At 37.1% G+C, this 19143-nt stretch overlaps 1 protein-coding gene across 2 annotated transcripts in view; it reads left to right on the forward strand.

Annotated features, from left to right (window-relative positions):
* The first annotated feature begins 3361 nt into the window (after nt 1–3361).
* The window catches only part of LRRK2 (leucine rich repeat kinase 2), a 139254-nt gene continuing 123472 nt past the window's right edge, over nt 3362–19143 (forward strand). For both annotated transcript variants that reach the window (XM_059935648.1, XM_059935647.1), the window contains exons 1-6: nt 3362–3616; nt 3895–3980; nt 8372–8481; nt 10780–10868; nt 14169–14303; nt 16659–16793. In XM_059935648.1, coding sequence (XP_059791631.1) covers nt 3463–3616; nt 3895–3980; nt 8372–8481; nt 10780–10868; nt 14169–14303; nt 16659–16793 — 709 coding nt within the window. In that variant the 5' untranslated portion in view covers nt 3362–3462. The remainder of the gene's footprint in view (nt 3617–3894; nt 3981–8371; nt 8482–10779; nt 10869–14168; nt 14304–16658; nt 16794–19143) is intronic.

Raw genomic sequence — 19143 nt, forward strand, 5'->3', positions numbered from 1 at the left:
AGGCACTTTTTCCTCCTCTGGAAAATTGATAAAGGCTATCAGAAGCCCTGAATCAATGTCTGATTGGGCAATTCTCCAGCTTTGTCCTTCTTCAAAGGTGTCTTGGCTCTTCTAGGCCCTTCACTCTTGTTGAAAAAAAAAAAAAAAAATTTGCTTAGATTTCCATTAGCCTTGCACGGTTTCTTTATTACTTTGTGGGGGCATTGGCATCATTTTGATATTTAATCTTTTCATTAATTGATATGGCCTATTCACTCATTTATACCTTGTTAATGATGCCTTTTAATACAGTTTAATAATTTCTTCATAAAGGTTTTAAAAATACTTTGTTAGATCTACTCCCAAGTTCTCTCTTTCTCATTGTTGTTATTATGCACTGATACACACAGAAAATTGAATTTTATAACTATGTGTTACTGATATTTAGGAACACAATTTTTGTATAGTTATGAATATACTTTCCTTATAGCTACTGTCCATTCACAGTGAATTTCCAGTTCAAAACTTTAATCCATTTTTCTTCTGGGGTACCTGTGGCTTGTCATTTCCCATCCAGTGATTTGTAAGAACTTTTAAAAGATTAAGGCTAATTGTTTTTGTCATACGTATTGCAACTTTTTTTTTACAGTATGCCATTTGCCTTTTAGTTTTATTTATGTTGTTTTCCTTGACTGCAGAAAATTAGAATTTTTATGGAGTTACATACACCAATCTTCTGTAGTTTTTATGTTTCCTCATACCAAGATTAAATAACTGTTAATTTATATTTTCTTTTTAGTTATTTTCATTTAACTTTTTAACTCATCTGGAATTTGTTTTGGTAATTTACTGTAATTAGCAATGTCTGTTTTATTTTCTCCTACCAGGAAGTTAGTCAAATGTTCCAGTGCCATTTTATTCTCCACTGAACATTACCTCTATCATGAATTTGTGCTTGAAGTTTTCCTTTTCAGTCTATTAACTATCTGAAGACTTAATAAGTGTTGGGATTTTACTCAATCCATTAAATATTTTTCAAAGCCAAGAAGATACTTTGCCTTACCACTGCAGTAGTTTGGGAGAACGGTCCCAGCAGAGAATTTATGTCCTCACATTGTCTACCCCCAGTCTGGCTGATACAGAGTGGATAATCAATAGGGAAGAGACAGATGAATAAACTGAGGAAAAGAAGAGACATCTTTTTACTTAGATTTATTTTGTTTTGGCAAGGAGATATATTTTTAACTTTTTGCAAGTTAATAATCCAGGATACTGGGAAGGAGAAACTGACACAGAGGAACGGGAAGGAAGGCATGAAAGGGAGCATTCCTAGGAACGTCCTAACTGGTTAGTTAGAAGTTGAAACAAGTTCAGTTAGGGAAAGATACACTTCAGGTATGATACAGATGACAAGGTTGAAAGATTTTTGTTTTGTTTTGATTTTTTCATTACGGAAAATTTTATACAGAGAAAACAGTACAGTAATCCACATGAACCCATTGCTATCATCAACAATTATTCAAAAGTTGGTATTGTTTCATGTCTCCTCCGACGCATTCCACCCTTTTCCCCACCACTGGATTACCTCTAAGCAAATCCTAATATTCTATCATTTCAAATGTGAACATCTGAGCATGTGTCTATAAAATATAAAAAGTCTTTCTGAAAATAAAACATAGTCACAATATTCAGGCTGAATTTGAATTTCCGCTCTACTTACCTAACATATTAAGGAAGCCTAGCTCATTTTGATTAAAGTGGTAGAGTATAAACAACCTTCAATTTGGGGGTAGGAGATCTACCTGCATTTAAGTCCTGACTCTCAAGTTCTCATCTGTGTGACACCAACAATGCTCTTCTCTTATCGACTCTAAATTTCCGTTTCCTCATCAGTAAAAGAAGGATAAGTAGCTGTGCTATCCATTTCAGAAGTGTCGTCAGAATTGGGTAACAGAAGTGAAATAAAAGGATCTAACTTCCAGTCCAATCTTCTCTGTTGTGAATGATCCCCCCCCCCCCCGCCCCCATCCCAGGAGCGATCTTCTGAAGGTCATAGATCATCTTTGTCCAGCCTTGTCTTTAGTTTTTCTTGCTCGGGTTTCTCTTCCTGAAAAAACACATTGCTGTGGTACTTTTTTTTTTGTTTTAACACTTTAGTAATTTTGAATACCAAGAGAACAATGTTTAGGTTTGTATCTCTCACCTCTTCATTTCATTTATCCTGTGTTTTTCTGCAGTTTTTTTTTTTTAATTAATTAATTTATTTTTGGCTGCATTGGGTCCTCCTTGCTGCGCGGGCTTTCTCCAGTTGTGGTGAGCAGGGACCACTGTACGCCGCAGTGCGCGGGCTCCTCATTGCTGTGGCTTCTCTTGTTGCAGAGCACGGGCTCTCTAGGGCAGGGGGGCTTCAGTAGTTGTGGCTCATGGTTTCCAGAGCTCAGGCTCAGTAGTTGTGGGCGCACGGGCTTAGTTGCTCCACGGCATGTGGGATCTTCCTGGACCAGGGCTCCAACCTGTGTCCTTTCCCTTGGCAGGCAGATTCCTAACCACTGCACCACCAGGGAAGCCCTCTCTTTAGTTTTAATTGCACTGAACTGAAACTCAAATTTTCAAAAGCTAATTTTAGTGGCCTTTTGGCCAGCAGAGCTTCCAGATAACTAACAGGAAAAATGTTTTTGTTTCCTTCCCTACAAACAGCCACAGCAACCATAGAAAAGCATTTAACTGGGTACATTTTGGTTGCTTAAATCTTCGTCCATACTTGGGGGGAAATTACTCATCTCCCTATAGTGGTAACTCTAAAGAGAATGTTTTCCTAAAAGGGGCCAACTGGGCGGCTCCCTCTTTTCCCAACGCCCCGATTTCTATTCTTAGATCTGGAGATCCGCGGCAGCTTTTATTTTTCTTCTTCTTCCTAGTTCCCAGACCTTCCGCGGGGTTGCAGGAGTCCAGGCTGGTGGGTCTGGGCGCTTGGGCCCGGTGCCGACCGCGCGCCTCGCCGGCCGCTGCAGGGCTCGGGGACTGGGCACTTGGCGGAGTCCGCTGAGTCGGTTTCTTCCTGCGCGACTCCCGGCCGCGCCGCCGCGGAGAGCGGGATCCGGTCTCGGGAGGCTGCGCCGGCCCGGTGTCCCGTCTCGGCCGGCGCGGGGGCCTCGGCCACTGTCACCCAGGCCGGGCGGGCTCTTGCTGCATCCTGCCCGCCTGCCACGGTTCTGCGGGCACCGCACCTCAGCCGAACCTCTCGCAGGCCCCAGAGCTGTGTTTTGGCCCTGGGTGGGGGAGGGGGAAGCAGAGAAGGAGAGGGAGCGGGCGGGGGAGGGCGGCGCCGAGCGCGGAGCCGCCGCCTTTGCATAAATGGGCGGGCGTGGGTGCAGATGGGGTCAGCCGGGAGCGCTGGCTGCGGGCGGTGAGCTGGGCTCGTCTTCTGACCGGAGCGGCCGGCCTTGGTGCGGGAGGGGCGGCCGGTTTGGAGCAGGGTCGGTCATGGCCAGTGGCAGCTGCCAGGAGTGCGAGGAGGAGGATGAGGAAACTCTGAAGAAGTTGATAGTCAGGCTGAACAATGTCCAGGAAGGAAAACAGATAGAGACGCTGGTCCAAATCCTGGAGGATATGCTCGTGTTCACGTACGCCGACCACGGTAATCGTTTGCCAGGAAACTGTCCCTTTACCGCCGCCCCCCCCGCCCCTCCTTCCCCCCCGGCCTTTTTTACAAACTTTCTCCCCCCGAACTTTGTGGCTGCACAAACCTGGATTCTTGAGAAGCCGCAAACTCTCTACTCCTTAGGGCAGAAAAGAGCTGACAGTTCTAGGAAGGTCTTGAGCTCACTTCTTTTGCTTTCTCCCTCCTTTTCAGACTTACAAGGGGTGCCATGAATCGTGACTTTGCTACTTTTCCCTAACCCCCTTCTTTTCCAGCCTCCAAGTTATTTCAAGACAAAAATGTCCACGTGCCTCTGTTGATCGTCTTGGACTCGTACATGAGAGTCGCTAGTGTGCAGCAGGTAAAGGAGTTGCTTTCATTTCTCCCATTTCCCCTTCTCATTGGAAATAGGTGTTTTTCTATTAATATTCTATACCCAGAGTTCTGGGTTATTTCTGAGATTTGTCCTGACAAACCGCTGACTGTGGTTTTAGGATGGAAGCGTTTTCAAATCATTATCAAATGTTAACGGTGTAAGAGGGCCAACTATGTGCTCCCTAATTGTATTTAAGAAGTAACTTTATACAATCGGCTGACAGAATATGGATGGTGGTGGGAGGGGAATAATAATGGGTTGAGGTTTAGTTCTGACATTGGCTAGATGGCTAGTTCATCAGTGTTTAAATAAAATTATTCTAAGAATCTTCCCAATGTACAGCATGTCCTACAGATGACACAATTGTGAATAGTTTGGGAAAGAGAAATGATGAACAGTAATAGAACTAATAATAATTAAATTAATAAAATGAAGTTAATGGCAAACTCTCATAGGTTTAAGGTTTTCTTTTTTTTTAAACTTGAAGACAGATTTCTAACCTTCTTTAGTTGTAGTACACCTTGTATTATCTAAAGAGAGTGGTGTTTTAGGATTCCCCTATAAATTTAAATCTATACTTCTCAACTGTTTTCATATAAAATGAATGTAAAAGTGAATCTTAGAATCTGCACCGTAGGAAACCCAGAAATTTGTTACATATCTTAGATATATTTAAAAAGGAGCCTTAAGATGATAATTAAGAATGATTTACAGTCAAAACAAAATTACTGCCTAAGGTTAACTTCCTTTGTAGATATTGAGATTTGGGGAACTGAAATTATTTTTTCATTTGCATGTTAGATCCTGAAGGGAAAGAGAATTGAACTTTAAACTCTATCGAGGTGCAGTGTTTCTTAATACCTACTTGAGAGGCTAGACAGGTGTAAGAATTATCTGGATCTCTAAGCCTGTATCTGTCTATCTTATGCTAATCTCTGTGAAACATATATCTAGCTTCTTTTATATGAAGATGTTTATATCTCAGATAAATGGTTACTTTTATTTTTCTTCAACTGAAATATTTCCCATGTGACTATTGATTTTCAGGCTGTTAGCAAATAAGATCATGAAAAAATGGAGACATGATAAAGACACTGTTCTTTTTAACATCCAATGTCTGAATTTTGCGCATGAGACATGAGTCACTCCCTGGCACTGGCCTGTTGTGCTTGCTACTCTCCACCCACATCATCCTTCTTACTTGCCTCTGCTTTGGTGTTCCAAAGTGCCTTGTCTGGCAGCCTCCATTCCTTGGATTCTGTTCTTGGTAGAGTCTCCTCTGCCAGGTACAACTCCGAACAACTGGGCCCTGGGTGGCCTTTGGTCTGCAGGGTCCAGAGGAGGCAGTGCTAGACTTGAGAATCCAGGGAAGCCTGCAACATTCCCACCACCTAATTCTTCTTCATTTTAGAAACTGCCTGAGCCTGGACATGTTTGTTTGGAGTAGTTATGAATGTCACTCAATATCCTTGCCCAGTAGGTACCAGAGATAATTGAAAATAAGGAATTGTCTTTTGATTTGGTAATGTAATGGAATAGAATTATTAGTTTCAGCACAATATATTAATCTACAAAGGGCATTATGTATATTATATCATTTGATTCTTGCTGGACTCTCACTATCCTCTCAGAAATCTCACTGAATGTTTTTTCCTCAGAATAAGTAGCTCATTTAGGATCGCAGAGCTAGTGACAGAGTCAGGACTCAAGCTTCACACACCTTCAGAATCTTTTTCCATCATATAGTAGGTGCTGATATCATAAGATTTTTGCGCAAGTAAAAAGTACAATGGTATGGTACAAATACTGTGGCCGTGCTACGCACAATGACATTATCGATTTAAATTGTCATTGATCTTATCAAAGGGATGTGGAGTGGGGTAGCTCTACTGATATTTTAATACTCCACTTAAAAGAAAAAAAAATTTTTCCTTCAGATTTCTTCATATTACTGGTGAAATTAGTATAGATATTCTTTAAAGCTTTATATCTTGAATCAGCTGGAAGTGCTGAATTAAAAGCACTTGATGAATTTAAGGAGTTAAGGTAAAGTACCCTTCAAAAGTAAATAGTAAGGTTTGTTTTCAGAATTCATTTAACATGACATTCCAGACTCTGAATTTTTATTTTCAATGTCTTTTCATATTTTATTAGTTCTCCTTAATAAATGACAATCTTTAGAGAATTGGTAGTTAGGCTGCTGTCTTATAAATTTCTTTTCCTGTCAGTCATCTGATCATTTCTCTGTGTTCTTCAATTTACATTACTTCTCTTTATCCACACAGTTTCCACCTTTGATGTAAGTGAGTGAAATATATGAAAGTGACTAAAATTTTCTTTAGCCACTAGACTCTTTCCCATTGTGCATTACTTAGATACTTGAGTTTACAGAATAATTATAATAAAGTGAAACTACCAATTTAATTGTATTATAACTGTGCAGGATGGGAGCCTTCTCTTTTTGAAAGATAAGCTTTTAATTGAATACATTAATGGATCAATTGTTACCTCTGCTTTGCTGCTAGCGATTCTATTTAATCTTGGAAGCTCAGTTGCCTCAGTCTTTTTGCAAAGCAATTACTGATACTGCTATTTCATCAACTAAAACAAAACAGGTTTTCTCCTTGAGTCAGCCATGCAGGTGCAGAGATGAGTATAGCATCCTGTGTGATTTATGATTTATTTCCCATCAGAAACTGTTCCAAATGTTAATTTTTGAAATACTTGGGGAAAAAAGTCTTGATGATTTTATGAAAGCACAAAAATAGCCAGTTTCTATGACATCCGGATTGTCAATATCTGTTCGGCTTAAGTGGAGGAGGTTGTCTACTTAAATATAGGTAAAAATAGCTGTCAGAAATTGCTTCCTTTTCAAGGAATTTGAAATCGTGTAAGAGGAAGTGATGACAGAGTAAAGCAATTCATGCTTAATCCAGAAAAGATCTGGAAATAATATTGTAAAGAGATCTTATGTAATCACTTTTATCTTATTAAATACCCCTTGTTTATTCCTGTAAACAAGTAGGAAACGTGCCATTATTCCTTTTTGGTTGCATAGAGATTTCTCCCGTTGTCACTCAACCCTCTGTACCACTCAGCTCCAACTCACATATCCAGTCTCATTTAGCAATGGGCCCCTCTTTGGCAGCCTCCTCACCATTTAGCATCTTACTTTCCTTCCTCACAACTCATCAGTATTAGAAGTTTCCATTTCCCTATTTTGAGTGACCACATTTATTATTCTTTTGAAATCTGACTCAAATTCTACCTTTTCTGTATTATATTCTTCCCTGAGTAATTCTAGCGAATCCTGCTTTCAGGATTCATATTATATTGGTATTTATCACACATCGTGCTTAGGCACTTTTTCATTAATCTCTAGATCTGCATGTATATGCATTTTCTATTTTCTTTTTCTGACCATATCAAGTTTAGTTCTGTAATATAGTAGAAAGAATTGAAGAGTCCTTAAATTTGGGGAGGAAAATATAACAGGAAAAGTGAGTTAAATTTAATCTCCAGTTTGTAATTAAAATATCTTATTTAAAAAAATGTATTTTTTTCAGAAGTAAAGAGCAGCTTATTCAAGTTGGCATCATGTATAAATGAGCTGAACGAAGGTATATTTAAAATGCATCAGTAAGATCATACTTAATTTGGAAAGGTGAGAGAGTTTAGGGACACTTGTGATGTCTAGACCTCATCAGCTCATATTTAGGTGTACGGAAGAAATCTAGAGGGGTCCACTGAGAAATTCTACCTCCTCTCTATCTCATAGTGCCTTTCTCTTTTACCTATGAAAGATGTGACATTGTCATCAGACGATGCTACTTCTTTTGCTATTTTTTCTAGCTCCATTATCTGGGGAGCAGTCTTCCCTGATAACTTATTACACTTTGCCATCAAAATCTCCAACTTCCCCTAATCCTCCATTCCAAACTACTTCATTTCTTCTTATAATTAAAGTACTAAATATTTAGAAGAAAATCTGTCAGGTAGATATGCCTTAAAAAGTACGAAGGCCTGAGAATAGCCTTTCCTGTATTTCATAATTTTGATGTGTCCTCTAAAACTATTTTTTTTGTGTGTTTTATTTCCTTTTATTTAGACAATAGGCAGTCTATTGCCTTCATCATTCAGAAATGTTATAATATTTTTTGTATGCCTTTTCAGTAGATTTTTGAAGAAAGATGTATTCTAAGTATATGAGTTGCTTTTCTCAGCAAGCATTTTTAGAGTATCATTTTGTTTTAAAATAATTATTTTAAAATAATGTAGCCACCTATTCTATTAAGAATGAAGAGATTCTTTGACTGAATACATTCTATTTGTGTGGTTTTTTTTGAAATGTGAATATTTGTCTTTCTTGTTTTTAGGTGGGTTGGTCACTTTTATGCAAATTAATAGAAATCTGTCCAAATACAATGCAAAGCTTAATGGGTCCCCAGGATATTGGACATGATTGGGAAGTCCTAGGGGTTCACCAGTAAGTATGTAAAAACAAACTGCATTGAATATTTATCTGTACATATGACAACCCTTCCCTTGATACATTATATTTGCAATCCAAGACAATCTAGTAAAAATCCTTTAAAATACATATAGTTTTCCTTGAATCAATGATTTACATTTATAGAGAGCTTTTGACTCAGAAGTCTATAATCTATTTGAATTAGAAAACTAACATTTGAGGTAAGAAGTCAGGTGTTGTTATTATTTTAATAATATAATAATAGTTATACAATTGATTAAGTTGTAGACTGTTGATGACTGCTTATGAATTCAAACAAAGGAACGATTTTTTTTTTTCTTTTTTTACTTATTAATAGTAGAACTGACACAAACTACTACTTCTTCAAAACAAAAATATGGGAACTAAGATGTTAGTTCTATAAATAGTAATTTACAAGTTTATGCTTTACTGTCTTTAAAAAGTACATTTATGTATATTCATACATATATATTTAATGAGCTTAAAGTACAGCTTTCAAAATGAAGAAGAAAGGGGAAATTATCTTTCAGCACATCTGCAGCCAAATCTTGATAGCTATTTACCAGCTATATTATTGCAGTTTGCAACATAATGACTTCTTAAATGAGACTACTTCTTTAGCCATAATTAGTTAAGAAAAACTTTTCTGAAAAAAAATGTGTTTCCAGGAAAGTCCTTTTTGGATAACTTTGTTTCTTGACATTTAAGAAAATATCTTCTGTCATCAACGTTAGATGTTCTTTATACCTAATGTGACTTTTCTTTGCCACAGAGAAGTGAATACTAATTGCTTCCAAAGGCATATTGCTTGTGGAAAACGTAATTAATGCAAAACTAAATTTCACATCTTTGCATTATTTATTAGTATTAACTGTGGCTGCAGATTTTGACAAATCAGAGCTGTTTGTTCATAGGCGAGCATGTCCGTGCTTATACATTTTTCCATCTTTGATAAACATGTGTTGCTGTTCTTCGGTTTCTAGCATCTAAAGAGTGTGCTTTGAAAAGAGACTATTTACAGTTAATAGGTGTTCTCATCTCCAAACTAATCTCTGAAATTCTATGAGTCAGTAGTAAAGAATACTGCATTTAATGAGGAATGAGACAAAATATGCCTGCAATTAGTAGTTGTAATGTTATGTGTCCCTTGGTTTGGATGAGAATTTCCAAGATCCCCAAAGATTAGCCATCTATAACTTTAGGGAGCAATGGAAAACTCATCTAGTCATATTCTAGTGTAAACCAAATGTTCAAATTAACTTACATAAACGTTTCTACAGGGAGTTTCATTCACTCATTTATTTGGTCACTCACTCATCATTCATTCCTCTTCTGTTCATCAGGCATTACACTCCTTTAGGCCAGAAGTAGTGTGAATAGTGTAGACACACTCTCTCTACAGTGGAGCATATTAGATCATTACCGGCAAATATTTATTGTAAAACATATCTCCTTATATTCATTCTCCTTATATTCAAGGGCTTTTATCCCCCCAAAGGCTTACAGTACTAAAGGAGAAATCTCTTGTGTGGTGTTGAAGTCAGGAATAGTGGGAATGGTGCAGGGAGAGGTAGGGGCAGCATAGGTAGGAGGAGAATTGACAGAGTCGAAGGACAGGGTCTCTCAATTCCTCACCTCACCACCTGGAGACTACGTGCCAAGTTTCTTGGATCTAGGTGAAGCCATGGAGGCTCTCTCTTCTAACAATAGAAAGCCAAACAGCACTGGGTAGGAATAGACTGAAGATTGTATATTTTAGAATTGATAACTCAGGGGCTCAAATTTAATACATTTGAACTAATTGAATACTATTGATAGACTAGGTTCACTTTCTGTTATAAAATATCAATTTCTCTTTCAAAAATAGTAAAAATCAATAATTTAAATATTCAAATGGTTCTTAATTTTTATATACAAGCTAACATTTTAATTACATCTCTCTATAATATATCAGTGTGTATAACATATAATTCACAAGTTTGTATCACATATAAAATGATTGATCCCTTGGTGCATATAGCTCAATATTATTTTGGATATAGAATTGGGTGAAATAGTTAATAATTGAATTTGAATATTTAGAGGAAAAAGTTATAACTTTTCTGTTGAGACTCATAATAATTCCCTGTTAATCATCATAAACCTGGCTCAGGTTTACAGGGAGAAAAACTACACTAGCTTCAATATAGGGAATGAAATACAATGAGATGAATAAAAATGTAGGTGAGTAAAAAACAATATCTAAAAGAGCAAACATCTAGGTATGATCTTGATTTTTGTTTTTAATTACAGACTGATTCTTAAAATGCTAACAGTTCATAATGCCAGTGTCAACCTGTCAACAGTTGGATTGAAGGCCTTAGATCTTCTCCTAACTTCAGGTAGTATATACACACATTTTTAATGTTGACTCAAAAAAACATTTTAAACCATTTGCTAAATGTGTTTTGATGTTTTTTTTAAAGTATAATCACATAATATAACCTCAATATTGATGATTTCCAAAATTCTGTGTTTCCATTTTCCATTTTTTTAAAAATAAATTTATTTATTTATTTTTGGCTGCATTGGGTCCTCGTTGCTGCGCGCGGGCTTTCTCTAGCTGCGGGGAACAGGGGCTACTTTTCATTGTGTGCGCGGGCTTCTCACTGGGTGATTTCTCTTTGTTGCGGAGCATGGGCTCTAGGCGCGTGGGCTTCAGCATTTGTGGCATGTGGGCTCAGTAGTTGTGGCTCACGGGCTCTAGAGCACAGGCTCAGTAGTTGCGGCACACGGGCTTTGTTGCTCTGTGGCATGTGGGATCTTCCTGGACCAGGGCGCAAACCCATGTCCCCTGCATTGGCAGGCAGATTCTTAACCATTGCGCCACCAGGGAAGCCCCTCCATTTTCTTTCCTTATCTCTTTTCTCTACACTTTTTCTCTCAAAAATACCACCCAACATCTTGGCCTTAAACATCACCTTATATATTACTCCCAAATCTAATTTCTGTCCCCAGGTTTGCTCCTCAGATCTGGTCCCACATCTCACATTCTCATTAGTTTGTTAGCCATACATGTCCTTGTCATGACTGTATTGTACTTCATTATATCGCTAATATGTTTTCTATAATATATGCTCTAGAGTATGACATAATAGTAATATGTCATAATAAAAATATATAGCATTTCTTCTTGAGTGCTTGCTAAATGCTAGGCTTAACATGTAAAATACTTAATATGCTTTTAAAAGCATAATCCTCAAAACATCCCTTGAGTTTAGTATTTTATCTCAGTTTTCTAGAGAACACTGAAGCATAGAGAGATTGCCTCAGCCAAAAAGTAGTAGAACCAGGGTCTGATTTCACATGTCAGGTTCTTTCTCTGAGTAAACTTCTACTTGGAGGATAATGGACCTGAAAACAAAGAATGTTGCTGTGGTGCAATAGTTGTGATCATTGCTGTGACAGACACTTGCTATGATGTAAGGTTCTGAGAAGAAAGGCTGCTTTCAGGGAAGCTAAGCATGAAGGATAGGGTGGATTTCCTTCAAAGTGTGAAGGGTGCTTTAGGTCAAGAAAACAGCATGTGCAGCGTTGCAGAGGCCTGGGAGGGGCGGTAAGATTTTTAAAGGCCCTCATTGGCCGTGCTAAGTGATGAAGGTCCAATAGGAGAAAGAGAAAGGAAGAAAGAGGGTGAAGATCAGAGAATGAACTGAAGAGGGATAGGAAAGGCCAGAAGGTACTCACCGCTTCACCAGAGACTTTTATTAAAATATATAAAGGGATGTACTAACTAGTCTTAACTATGGTTTATTTAAACTCATCCTTGGGATCTTTTTTTTTTTTTGGTGGGTGTGGGGAGGTAAAGATTTATTCTCCATTTGGCAATGGACAGGAGGTTTATGAATTTGAGAAATCTCCCAACATGAATATATCAAGGTTAGCAGCATGTAGACAAATAGGAAATTTGACATGTGTTTTGAAAAGACTAGTTAATTTCTTCCACGTAACATTAAGAATTTTGAGCTTTTAGGAAAGTTTGTAATGTGTTTTAGAGTTCATTTCATTTCAGGTACTTATTAGAGGCTAATTTATGAATCATTTTTTTGTTTGGCTTATTTGTTAACTGAGGTAATAGTTATTGGGCACTTCCTGCTGTGCTGGCTGCTAGAGGACTCTCAGACAGGTGAGGCAAAGCTCCTACAATGTAGAAGTTCACAGTCCAGCACCCCTGTCCAATATAACTTTTTGCAATGAAGGAAATGTTGTATATGTTCAAAATCATGGCGAGTAGCCACATGTGGTGATTGAACATTGGAAATGTGAGAAACTGAATTTTAATTTTATTTAATTTTAATTGATTTAAATTTGAGTTTAAGTAGCCTCATGTGATTGGTGGCTACAGAATTGGACAGCACTGACAAAGAGATAAAAAGCATTTAAAGAAATCATTTCAATGTAATGAGGAAAGTACTCTAACAGAGATATGAAGAAAACCACCATAGGAACAAAGAGAAGAGAGCAGCTAAGCTCATTTGTAGGAGTTAAGAGCATGGTCATGACCTGCTTTAATTTTAATCCAGCTCTGCCTCTTATTTGTTCTACTTTGGGCAAAGTCACTGCATCACTTCTGTGCCTCAGTTTCCTTATCTCTATCTAACATGAGGATTGCACCTACCTCACGGGGTTGTGGTGGTTTACACACGTTAGAGTGAACTATCTAATACTTCAACCTATGTCTGACATTTTATGTGCTGTAGAAGTGTTTGCTACGACTACCACTCCTACAGTTTTTATTGACAGACTAGGTACTGTTTGTGTTATTTCTTGATTTAAGGTAGGGTCATATTTGGTGCAGAAAATGGCAAGGGCATTCCATGCAGCTAGTGCAAGTGCAAAAAGATATCAAAAGAAATGTGTTCATGATGAGCAAGGAGTTTAGCATGTTTGGAGTCAGTAGTGCAGGGAGGGACGTGAGGCTGATGAGATACATGTAGTCTGTGGAGAGTCTTGTTTGTCAGACTGAGGAGTGCGAGAAGGCCTTAGAAGACTTCAGCAAGGGATTTACAGATCACATTTGTGTTTTAGAAATATAATGCAGCAGGTAAACTAGTTAGGTAGGGATTTGGGCCTGCCAGAGCAATTAAGCAATTGTGTTTGCATTCTAGGTGAGAAGTGTTGGGGTCCTGAACAAGACAGAAATGGAGGGGCCTAGTTCAAAAGGAGTTTTTGAGATATTTAGAAGTTAGACTTGAAGGACTTGGTAATGAGTTGATTCTCTGGCTAGTCAGAGAATGAGAAGAGAGAGGGAGGATGAAAGAAGGAAGATGACTGTAGTTTCTCTGGTAACTATTGGATGGTGGTTATTGATGAAGAGATGGAACTGGAGTTGGCTAGGTTTGGGGTGGCCATGGAGTATTCAGATGGTGTTGTCTAAGAGGCAGGTAGAAATGTTTCAGGAATTCGGGGCAAGAGGTCTTGGCTCTGGGTATTGATTGGGAATCACAGAGTTATAGTAAAGCGTACTGGGAATTTATCTCATTTAGAAAGACCGTAAAGCTTGATAGGTCTAACATCTGGGGCAATTAAGTGGTTCATCAAAAAGAGAAGTCCACAAACCATTCATAGCCCTCATGTAGAAATGAAGACATTAAATGTTAAAGCAGCTATTTACTTGGAGCATATTGTTCTCTTTGAAATAGGTAAAATCACTTTGCTGATATTGGATGAAGAAAATGATATTTTCTTGTTAATTTTCGATGCCATGCGCACATTTCCAGCCAATGATGAAGTCCAGAAACTTGGATGCAAAGCTTTACATGTGCTGTTTGAGAGAGGTATTTAAAATGTCAAATTCTTTATTTTGATATTTATATAAGAAGAAAGGGTTTATAGTGGGATAAGTAGGTTATAATTACGATAATAAGAAACTATCTGAAATTGTACTATTTATTAAAAGTTGGATTGTCAGTCAAGGATAAGTAATGGGGTTAATTCAGAAATATTGCTTGTTTTTGCAGAATGAATTTCATTCATGGATTATCAATTATGCAATTGTAGTAAACTTTCTTCCATTGCTTAACAAGGCATAGGTTCACTTTGCAAGCTGTATGTGTAGGAGTTAAGGAAGAAAAAGTAATACTGTGAAGCCAAGCATAGGTTAAGTTTGGGTTTATGATGTTAAGTCATCACCAGAGGTTTTAGAAATTGCTAAAGGCTCTGGATAAAGAACCAAGAGGTTTACAAAGTGTCCCTTAGGAAAAATACTAATATGTATTTTATCACATGGCACTGAGAATGATGACAGAGATAACCATGTAATTTTATAGTTGGTTGGAACCTTTAGTCCTTCCACTGGCTTGATGAGGAAATGGATCAGAGAAGCGAAATGAGCAACCTGCCTGAGAGTACACAGCTAGTTATCTCCATTACAGTTCAATTTACCACAGTTTTTGAGAGCACCTTTTGTGTCATTATGAGAGCCAACAGTGCTAGGAGTTTAGGATAAGAATAACGTATGTGGGCCCTGTGTTCATATCAGTTTACCTACTCTAGTTTCTGGAAGCTCCAGGAATTGAAATTCTACTGTTTAATTCCCTGTCTTATTCCAGAAAGACTTCAAATAGCTTATAGATATTTATAATACATTAGAGGAAAAGAAAAGTGAATGAGGAAATGGGTGAAGGGAAAATGATATGAAGCTAGGTTACATTTACTGCTTACTTCAGATCCTGTATCTTTGCAAAGGGATGGACCAGAAATTTGGTTCTTTGCTTCCTATCAGGCAAAGAGGTAAACATCATTGGTTACAAAGTTACTTGAGATAAAAGTAAACTCATTAATCAGAAGAAGCAATCAGTCTCATGGGAGACTTGAGAAACTACTCCCTTGGGTTTCCCTGGATAAGTTGATAAAATACATAGTTTGCAAGGAACACAAAGTGTATTTTAGTGAAAGAGATTCTATCAAGAGTCAGAACAGCATGGGCATGGGGCTCAGCTCTCTGGTGGTGGAAGAGAGGAATGGAGGAACTGCATGTCTTTCAGGCTGTCTTCTCTAAATGTCATATCTTGAAACTAAGCTTTTGATAAGAATTGGGCAGAATAGAGTTTGAGGAATTACTGTCTTGAGGGCTTATAATCTTCTGTGCTGCAGTTTAAGGGGCACATTCTTATTCATGAAAGAAGGGCTAGCATCACTCACCAGCACTGTGGGATCCATCTAGGACATATGGAGAAGCACCAGGGAATGTTAAAAAGATGATCTTATTTGATAGATCAGCGCTGACAGTATTGTGATTGTAAATGTAGAGTAGAAACATTTCTGAAGTTTTCAAGAATATGAAGTTCCCCAGGACTTAGTGGCCCGTGTAAAGTTAATTTTCAAAATTTGAAACTATGGTCTGGAAACTGTTTCATAAAATGAGAAGGTTTGGTGATACTTCTCATTTATTAGAAGAACCCAGTCAATTTCACATATTATATGGACTATTGGTGTAAAGTTGAACAACAAAAAGTAATGTTGATTATGAAGAGTGACACTAACATTTATGTCAGTGTCCTTCTCAGGCTAGGTAAACCAGATTTTTATACATGTTTTTGAGGTTCCCACCCAATAAAAATGACTCCAAATGAAACTCATTGGCTTGATCCCAAGACTTTAATTATGAAAATTAATGATGACAATTTTTGATCTCTGATGAAGTCAAGACCATTAAGATAAAGTATTTCAAAGTCTAATTACTTGTTATTTGCTAAAGTTCATTCCTCTTGAACTCATGCATTTAGCTGAGCTGCCCTTCAACAATGTACCATTAACCACTCCTTTTTAAGTATTGTGATATGTTCACTTCAGTAGGCCATCTTTATTATTCATTGATTAGTTTTCTCTAGAATCTTTCAAATGAAATTGTGAATAATTTTATTTTTCTGAGAACTGTTTGGTCACTACATGGTCACTACATTTCAAAACATGGAATAACTAATATGGGTCAAAACAAAATTATTTTAACCTCAATAGCTTTTTTTCCCATTATAAAATTCCTAGGAAGGGCTCTTTGCTAAAATATAATTTTCAATTTATGTTTGTTGTATCTACTGTCTTATCTAATCATCATGAATATTATATTTTTGAGTAATTAAACTTTTATATCATGTTTGAGCTCTTTCGGTATTTTGTCTTTCATTTTTTAGTTTCAGAGGAGCAACTGGCCGAATTTGTTGAGAATAAAGATTATATGATATTGCTAAGTACATTAAAAAATTTTAAAGATGAAGAGGAAATTGTGTTTCATGTACTGCACTGTTTACATTCCCTAGCAATTCCTTGTAAGTAGCCTGCATACATGGTTTCATTTTTGAATCTGAAAAATTACAGTATATCTTCTTTCTGAGTGTGTTTCAAAAATATTTTTATTATTTAGAAACTTGTAGATGCTAAACTCATACATTTATTCATTTAATAAATTTTTATTTATTGATGCTGTTCTGCTGCTGGCTATGGGCTTGGTGCTGGAGAAACAGTAGCAGAAAATATAAACATGTTTCTTTCCTTTTCTGACCCCATAGTACCCCACAACATACAGATAAGCATGGAAGTGATTACGAAGTATTATTGGGCAAGTGTTGGCAGAAGTACTTAGGGTTTTGAGGACAAACAGGGAGTGAGGCAAGATCTCTCAGCAGAGTCTTGAATGATGAGGAGAGCTTTGTGTGTGGAGAGGTGTGAGGTGAAGTAGAAGTGCAGGCAGTATCCCAGGCAGTGGGCATCCTAAGCGTAAAGATCCTGGAGCAAAAGAGAGCATAGAGGAATCAAGAGGATAAAAGTAGCTCAGTAAACTGTATTTATAAGTGTGTGCATGCATGCGTGTGTGTAATGCACATGCAGAGCCCTGAGCATCTGCTCCTGTGCCATTTCATGGAGGTAGGGGAAGGGCTTGATGAGAGTCAGTGGATGAGGCTGGAGACATAACCAGATCCTAGGTCCTGAGAAGCCACAGGAAGGAGTTTGAACTTTATTGTGATTCTTGTTTAACATTTGAATGATGCTATGAAATCTAGCCACTTTTATAACAAAAAAAAGTACAAATAAGAAGAAATTAATTTGCTGTGTATGCTACCAGTCAATACTAATGGACTAAAATAATACATCAGATTTCTATTACTTCTGTTTTGTAAGTGCACATGAGCATTTTGTATTTCATGTATTACCCGTTTGGGCTTGTACAGGATTTACACATGCACTTATCTGGTAATAATTTCATCTTCACACATGTGAAGTTGTGAGGATTAAATCAGTTAAATAATGTGAAAAATGTAGAATAGTACCTGGTAATGTAATGTAGTAAGTGTGGTTAAAACACTGACAGTATTACTACATGCTTTGTATTTCATACATATGTAGCTTATTATATATAATATGCATATATGGTTTCAGACATAGAAATCTCACAGATGTGAGACTAATCCCCTTGTGAAAGAATGCCCTTTCTTAATAATGGTTATAAAATCCTTCATTTTCTCATCCATGGAAAGTTAAACTCTTAGAAGTAGATGGGGCAGAACAATAATAGAAAATGGAATTTAAACTTCTCTGAGTCATCTACTGCCAACAAACTGAATATATTCTTCATTTTACCTTTCCTTGGCTATACATTTATTTATTTATTTTGTGCTGGTTGTTTTGAAATTCATTCTTTTCCACCCACATCACCATAACTCCAGTGTAAATGTGCTGATTCATAAAGAAAAGGTCAAAGAAAGCAGCAACTAAAAATAAAAAAAAAGCAAGAGTTTTAAACTTTACCTTGAATCTAGAGCAAGTTGTATCTTTGATTCTGAATAAAAGGAGGTAATTGTGTTGAGGCCATTTCCTTTCTTTTCATTTCCTTCTTTTTCCATATTTAGTGTTTTTTAAATACAACTTAAACATTAAAAATGCAGTTTTTGGAAAACAGTTGGTTAGTTTGATTGTGCCAAAAAAGAAAGAAAAATGTTTTGCAAGCACCTTTTTTTCTGTCTGTTTTAAGAATTGTCAACATTTCATTCAGACATATAAATTAGTTTTCTCCACATAGGTTCACATACTCTTGATTAATTGCCTTTCCCAGTGGAGTCTTTCCTTCCTTTGTGGTTCACCTATGTTTATCCCTTAGTTATACATTTTAATATTATGTCTCTCCTCTCCCCTTCATCCATTCTTTTCCCTGTCTATCTCAGAGCCTTCAGGAAGCTCGGTTTTGCTGCCTTTTACACTGGCTGCTCTTCTGCTGCCCTTCTGGAATGGACAGGAAATAGATGATAGCTGATTCTACCTCTTCTATTGTGTGATATAATCTTGATTTTCTTTCTGATGGTTTGAGGAAAAGGAGCAATTAAAATCCGTTATCCAATGGAATAGTGCCTCATTCGGAAACAGGCCCCAAATCCATTTATTTGAAAACTTACGGCCAAAACTTTACACATTTTGACTTATATAAAAAGCACTCTCAGTTTTCCCTTTATTTTTTTTAAGTTTTTAAGCCAAAAATACAGGAATAAAGCAACTTTCCCTTAATGCTAGAGATGAGTCCTAAATCGTATTATATTAACATCGAACAACAGTATTTTTATAGCTATTTGACAGAACATGATATTTAAATTTGGAAATGTAGCCATTATACTGCCATATATTTAAAAT

This window comes from Balaenoptera ricei, chromosome 10 (genome assembly GCF_028023285.1).
Source record: "Balaenoptera ricei isolate mBalRic1 chromosome 10, mBalRic1.hap2, whole genome shotgun sequence".
Lineage (NCBI taxonomy): Eukaryota > Metazoa > Chordata > Mammalia > Artiodactyla > Balaenopteridae > Balaenoptera > Balaenoptera ricei.